The 6,923-nt window shown below is 38.3% G+C and overlaps 1 protein-coding gene and 1 pseudogene across 6 annotated transcripts in view; both read left to right on the forward strand.

Moving 5' to 3' along the window:
* The window catches only part of JHY (junctional cadherin complex regulator), a 74,883-nt gene extending 70,296 nt beyond the window's left edge, over window positions 1-4,587 (forward strand). For all 6 annotated transcript variants that reach the window (XM_073021853.1, XM_008021254.3, XM_073021851.1 and 3 more), the window contains one exon: window positions 286-4,587. In XM_073021853.1, the coding sequence (XP_072877954.1) occupies window positions 286-483 (198 nt within the window). In that variant the 3' untranslated portion in view covers window positions 484-4,587. The remainder of the gene's footprint in view (window positions 1-285) is intronic.
* On the forward strand, window positions 1,364-4,895 carry LOC140712979 (ATP synthase F(0) complex subunit B1, mitochondrial pseudogene; annotated as a pseudogene).
* Window positions 4,896-6,923: the final 2,028 nt, after the last annotated feature.

The raw sequence follows: 6,923 nt of genomic DNA on the forward strand, positions 1-6,923 counted from the left end.
GGAACACTTGAAGGAAACTCAGTTTTATGACAAAAGCATCCAAAGGACACAACTGTATGTATTATTCTTCAACTCCTTTTTTTCCACAATATATTGTTTTGGGGCTAATATATTTTGTTTAAACTGTGTGTTTTATTACATTATTTGATCTCCATTTCCACCAATGTCTTAGTAAGTTATAGTGATAGTCTCCATTTATATTATAAACAAACATTTCCTAGATTTAATTTAAGGAATCCAGGCTCACTTCGCATTTCAAATAAAATTTCATCTTTATGCGTTTAGGCTTTGGAATACGCTAAGACCATCCCCAAACCCAAACCATCAAATCTGACTCATCAAGCATCAAAGGAACAAAAAAACCCAACCTATGCTGGGAAAGAAGAAAGTTTACCTGAAATCTCACTGCTGGAAATACTGCAGAACAGACACGAAAGGGAAAAACAGGCTGTGGCTGCTTTCAAAGTCCTTCACATCGTATAGACAACATTTGATAGGAAGGAGACCAAAATTGGTCCAGGAATGGACACGGAGAAAAGAAATGCCACCCACCTTCTCTGCGTTGAGAGTGATGGCTTATTATTATCATCTATCTGCAGTCCATGCTTGCTTTCTGCAAGATTTAAAATATGAGGCCCAATTGGATTATGGTGCCATATTTTACTTTCTAGGAAGAAAATTTTTTTAATTATTTATTTTCAAATCAGAATTGGAGCTGAATAATAACTAGAGAATAAAGCTTTTGGTTTTATATTGATCTTTTGATTTCTTAATCTCTACCCCATTCCTTAGCATAATGGAAACCTTAAAGTTACCCAGAATTAAATGTAGCTGTGTTTCTCTCTTCCCTTCCTAGTAAGAAAAACAAGTATAAACACTTCAGTTTCTCCTAAAATGAACTCAGTCATCCGTAAATTTTGTAATAACATTTCAAAATGTTACTAAAATCTCCAAGTTTGGCAAAGGGCTTATATATATATAAAGTTGAGGCCGGGCACGGTGGCTCACGCCTGTAATCCCAGCACTTTAAGAAGCTGAGGCAGGTGAATTGCTTGAGGCCAGGAGTTTGAGACCAGCCTGGGCAACATGGTGAAACCCCATCTCTACTAAAAATACAAAAATTAGCTAGGCATGGTGTTGCATGTCTATAGTCCCAGGTACTCAGAAGGCTGAGGCACAAGAATCGCTTGAACCCAGGAGGCAGAGGTCACAGTGAGCCGAGATTGTGCCACTCCACTCCCGCCTGGGCAACAGAGCAAGACTCTGTCTCAACAACAGCAACAAACGGTTCCTGCCCTGACACATTCTCTGGTCGGGGTCTCAGGGATGTGAAGACAGCTGGCTGCCTGTGTCTTCGCCGACCATGCTGTCCTGGGTGGCGCTTTCTGCCACTGCCACAGTGGCCCCCTCTCTGTAGAATGCAGTTTTCCTAGGTCCAGGGGTATTGCAGGCGACAAGGACCTTTCACACGGGCAGCGACTCCTTGCCCCTCTACCCCCTCTTCCTTCCTTTTCCTATAGAGGAAAAGTTCATTTTGGGCTGATCCCTGAGGAATTCTTCCAATTTCTTTATCCTAAAAGCAGTGTAACAGGACACTATGTGCTCCAAAATGGGCTTATCTTGTATGCTTTATCCAAAGAAATATACATGATTACCACAGAGACCTTCTCTACTATATCAAGAGTAGGGCTACTTTATGTAATTTAAAAATATGGTGCCTCTATTGAAGAATCTGCTTATAAACTCAATGAGCAAGACATTGCCCAAACTAGAAGAGGTGAAGCAGGCTTCCATCAGACAAATCCAGGATGCAATTGATTTGGAGAAGTCGCAGTGCTCACTGGTTCAGAAGTGCCATTACCTTTTTGATGTGCAGAGGAATAACATTGCTATGGCTTTGAAGGTTACTTACTGGGAATGGCTGCATAGAGTGTATAAGGAAGTAAAGAATCACCTGGACTATCATATATCTGTGCAGAACATGATGCGTTGAAAGGAACAAGAGCACATGATAAATTGGGTGGAGAAGTACATGGTGCAGAGCATCTCTGCACAGCAGGAAAAGGAGACAATTGCCAAGTGCATTTGGGACCTAAAGCTGTTGGCAAAGAAGGTTCATGCACAGCCAGTTATGTAAATGTATCTATCCCAATTGAGAAACAGTTGACTGACTAAATGGAAACTAGTCTATGTGGCGAAATCTTTCTGTATTGCCCTCTACTGAAGTAGATAGTTTCTATCTCCTAAAAATGAAACATTTGTTCACTATACTGAGAGAACTCAATCTGTTGGCCAGATGTTTCCCATCCTTCTTACTGGGCATTTGAGTTGTTCCATGATCACTTTTTTTATTGTTTTGTTTTTGTTTTTGTTTTTGTTTGTTGTTGTTATTGTTGTTTTTAGACGGACTCCCGCTCTGTCGCCCAGGCTGGAGTGCAGTGGCACAATCTCGGCTCACTGCAAACTCTGCCTCCTGGATTCAAGCGATTCTCCTGTCTCAGCCTCCTGAATAGCTGGGATTGCAGGCGTGCACTACCACGCCTGGCTAATTTTTATACTTTTGGTAGAGACAGGATTTTGCCATGTTGATCAGGCTGGTCTGGAGCTCCTGATCTCAGGTGATCCACCCACCTTGGCCTTCCAAAGTGCTGGGATTACAGGTGTTAGCTACTACGCCTGGCCCTATGATTGCTTTTGAATAATCGGTTTGCCTTTATTAAATCTTGGTGCCTGACTAAAGATTGCCAGGTTATAGTTTAAATTTGTAATTAATTCTACCATCTTGCAATAAAGTGACAATTGAATGAAACACAAATAAATAAAGAAATAAAGTTGAAAAAAATGAAGGTACATCTGGCTGTGCCTGCTCAGATAGAACAAATCCTAATGTTGTTCTAAGAGAGCATCAAGACATTAGTTAGAAACCCTCCAACAAGTCCAGAAACACCTGATACAGGCACCTCTGAGAGACACACTTTATCAAAGCTCCTTACTCCAAGTACATAAATTTGCTGGCCATCTTACCATCACAAATATCTTAAAATATTGTCAAATGTGTGTTTTCACACACACACACAAATAGATAAGACAAAAGCATTCCATAGTTCACTACCGAATACAAATGTTAATAAATATTTTTTAGTTTTTTAATCTTTTTTAATATTGCAAGAATTCCTAGTCTTAAAATAATTACTGGAGGGTTTAATTTTTTTACTTTCTTCCTTATATTAGATGGACATTACATTTTTAGATAGGCATATTCAGAAGTGGATATTTTGAACATCAATTTGGGGCAAATCTGTTTATCTATACGTGTATTGTAAGGACTAGCTTTGGAAATTTACTCCTATGTTGTATATATTTTACATGTACTGGAATGTAGCGTAAAAGGTGCCCATACGAAACCTTCTCTTAAGACTGAAAGCAGTTAGAATTGAGAGTCTGCAAAATAACAAGTATCAGAAGATAAACAGAAAACTGGTGAATCATGTTTCAGTGAGATTTGGAAAATGTAACATATGAGGCATTAGACTCAGGAAAATCACAGGCCAAAATGCTCCTAAAATGTATTTGTAAGAGAAGAGGCCCCTTCTGGGTGCAGGAAGACATTTCTAGAAATATGAGGTAGAATGAATAACCTTCATTAATTGTTTCCGAAATGGCCTTAAATTCTAACTTAATCTGGAAGAGAAAAAGAATGCATATAGAGACATTCATATTTAAAGGGACAGGGTAAAAATAAATATTCCATTTGTATTAGAATATCTTAAAAGAATTTAGAGCTTGGAAAGAGTTTATCACATTCAACTGCCAATTTTTCAGAAGAGGAAATGGAGGTGAAGAGAAAGGCTACATGACTCAGAAGTCCATCAGTCCTACTGAGAGCAATGGGAGGGTAGCCAGGTCTGAATCTCCCATCCTTCAACGCCAGGAATAGTGCTGTTTATTTGTCTATGGAAGGAGGTTGTCCTTGTTTCTCTGTGTGGACAAGCAACATATAGTTGCTATGAATTTCTATTTTGGACCTGAATTTCCACCAAGTTCAGTTTTTAGAAATATGCATTACTATGTACCTAATATTTTTTAGCATGTGCAATCTGTCAACTCTTTACTACATTGATAAAATTAGAATACACATATAAAGCAACTCAAACTTAGAAAATGACCAATAAAAGAGACACTATTTATTTTCTTTTTTTTTCCAGAACATTTCAAAAACTTCCCATACTGTTTTTCTGTTAGCTTAATCATTGTTAAATCCTTCACTTTCACACCTACTGTCAAGAACCCAAACTTAGCTGAAGCAGCTTAAGTGATTCAGTTCCCGTCAAACAACATTCAACAGGACTCTTACCTCCCAGGCAACTCTTTACTATCCAGTACATAAGACTCGAGGACAATAAAATTCTTTATATAGTGCCATGTGGCATCTAAAATAACTTTGGCTAGGAAATAAAACATATTTGCTGAAAGTTTGGGGTTGAAATCAAAGAATGGATCAAAGTGGCCCTTCATGTGGCTCCACATCATCTCACAATAGTGAAATATAGCAGAATGTCACTGAACTACCATAATACTAAGGGGAAACATTTTGCAAAAACAGGGAATGACAAACACGTTTTTTGCTCCTGTTTTAAAGTAAATTGTACTAATGACAACAATAGTGATCTTTTATAGGCCCAAGTTGGATCAGTGATCAATTTTGTAGCCTTTCTGTTTCAAATATTCAAAAACAAAAAATAATCGGATTAGAAAACAAAAAACTTCAAACTTAAGTGATGTAATGATGGTGCCCCTGTATTTGACTAGATGTTATATACATGCCACTGAAAGACACAGTACCCAATCTGTCTAATGTCTATAAACTGGTGCAAATAAAGGACATTTAAACCATGTATTCTCTCTTATTAAAGCCTCCTTTTAATTGTGTTTTTCCATCTTGAGTTTCCAACAAGAGCATCCTCTTAAAGGGAGCTTTTTTTTTTTTTTACAAGTAGCTGAATTTAATGACAGCTGTCTTCCTGATATTGTTTTGTATAGTAAGGAGTCTCTTGGGAGTTATCCAGAAACCAAGTCAAGAAAAGACAATGTCGAGGAACAAAATAAAAGGTAAGCCTAGCAGAGGCACTGATGCCTAATGGTTCCAATTGGGGCCTTATTATTGGTTAATGAATCATTGTCAAAACATCACAGCAAGCATGAGCGTGCACAGTCTAGTCTATAGTGAGAAAATGACTCTTCATCCCAACAGTTATTAACTGGGAGTTGTTTGAAAACACGTCCGGTAATTATAACAACACTGGAGCTAATTGAGAACTTTGTGTTGATAGCAAATGGCCCGCAATAGCAGACTAGATAACTCAGAGGGGATTCTTCTTTAATTACTTATTGAAAAATAGCAGAAAATGAATTGGATGTGGGCGATAGTCTGCAGATATCAAGACAAGTTTCGCTAATTCTATCCCAAGATGTGCTTCAAAATGTATCTGTTACCATTATATTAGAAGTAGCATTTGAAAATGTGAAGTTCCTAAGTAAAAATCAGGGTTGCTTTCCTAAATATGCCTTTTTTAAGATTACCTTTTCCTAGTTGGGCGCAGTGGCTCACTCCTGTAATCCCAGCACTTTGGGAAACTGAGGCGGGTGGAACACGAGGTCAGGAGATTGAGACCATTCTGACTAACACAGTGAAACCTCGTCTCTACTAAAAGTACAAAAAAAACTAGCCGGGTGTGGTGGCGGTGCCTGTAGTCCCAGCTACTTGGGAGGCTGAGGCAGGAGAATGGTGTGAACCTGGCAGGTGGAGCTTGCAGTGAGCCGAGATGGCGCCACTGCACTCCAGCCTGGGCGACAAAGCGAGACTCCGTCTCAAAAAAAAAAAAAGATTACCTTTTCCTGTTAGAGTAAGAATCAGACTTGAATAATATACATTTCATTCTAACAGTCAAGTATTCATAGGACGACTGTAGGAATTCTCCTCCCTAATGCTAACTGTGTTTCCACAATTTCTATTCCTAATGGGTAAAAACAAGGAGACACAAAGATACAGAAATGCTCCATTTGCCTCTTTAGTTGTTTTCCCAGTCAGGAAAGGATTTAAAACTGTAGCATGAGGTGAAATTTTTGAATGACTGTGGATTTTGTTTATCCATTGTGCTTGTTCTCCCTACGTCAGTGATGATAAGATATTGTCAAAATAATATTATGCCCATACTATAAAGGCAAAATAAAAGCAAGGAGGTATGTTCTAATAAAAAGTTATATTTAGATGTTTGTTCCACTTTTTGAAATATATTGAAGCAGGGTCCCAGAAGCTGAAAATCTGATGCTCAGCACTGTCCCCTCACCCTACTGCCTCCGGACTAAGTGCAGTGTTTGTTTCTACACACCCTGTAACTTCATTAAGCAAAACCACACATCTGTCTCAAAAAGAGATAGAGGAAAGAAACATAAAATAACCCAATTTCCTAAGCAAACATCTGGCTAATGGAAAGCAAAAGGCTTTGGATGGAAGACTTCATTCATTCATTCATTCATTCATTCATCAAACTCTCTAAATTACTCCCTAGTGTGAAACACTCCCACTTTTCATGTTTGGTTATTTACTTTTGGCTCAGTAAAATAACTGGAAAGTTGACACTTTTCCAAAATGTTAGACAACACATTGCAAGATACAATAAGATACAAAATGAATAGTGTTTTCAGCTCTTTCCACCTCTCAATATAGGGGCTCTGGAAAATATGAAGAAAGGAAAAAAGAATTTGGTGAACTGGATTTATCTCCCTTGCTGCCTCTCCATTGCCTTTTCATTTCCCCCTTGCAAACCTGGGTAATGTAAGTAATTAATTTTCAATAAGCTGAATAAATGGTCTTCCGCTATTAAATAGCTCTAACAGGTTGAGAGGTTTACAATGATGTGAGC

This window comes from Chlorocebus sabaeus, chromosome 1 (genome assembly GCF_047675955.1).
Source record: "Chlorocebus sabaeus isolate Y175 chromosome 1, mChlSab1.0.hap1, whole genome shotgun sequence".
NCBI lineage: Eukaryota > Metazoa > Chordata > Mammalia > Primates > Cercopithecidae > Chlorocebus > Chlorocebus sabaeus.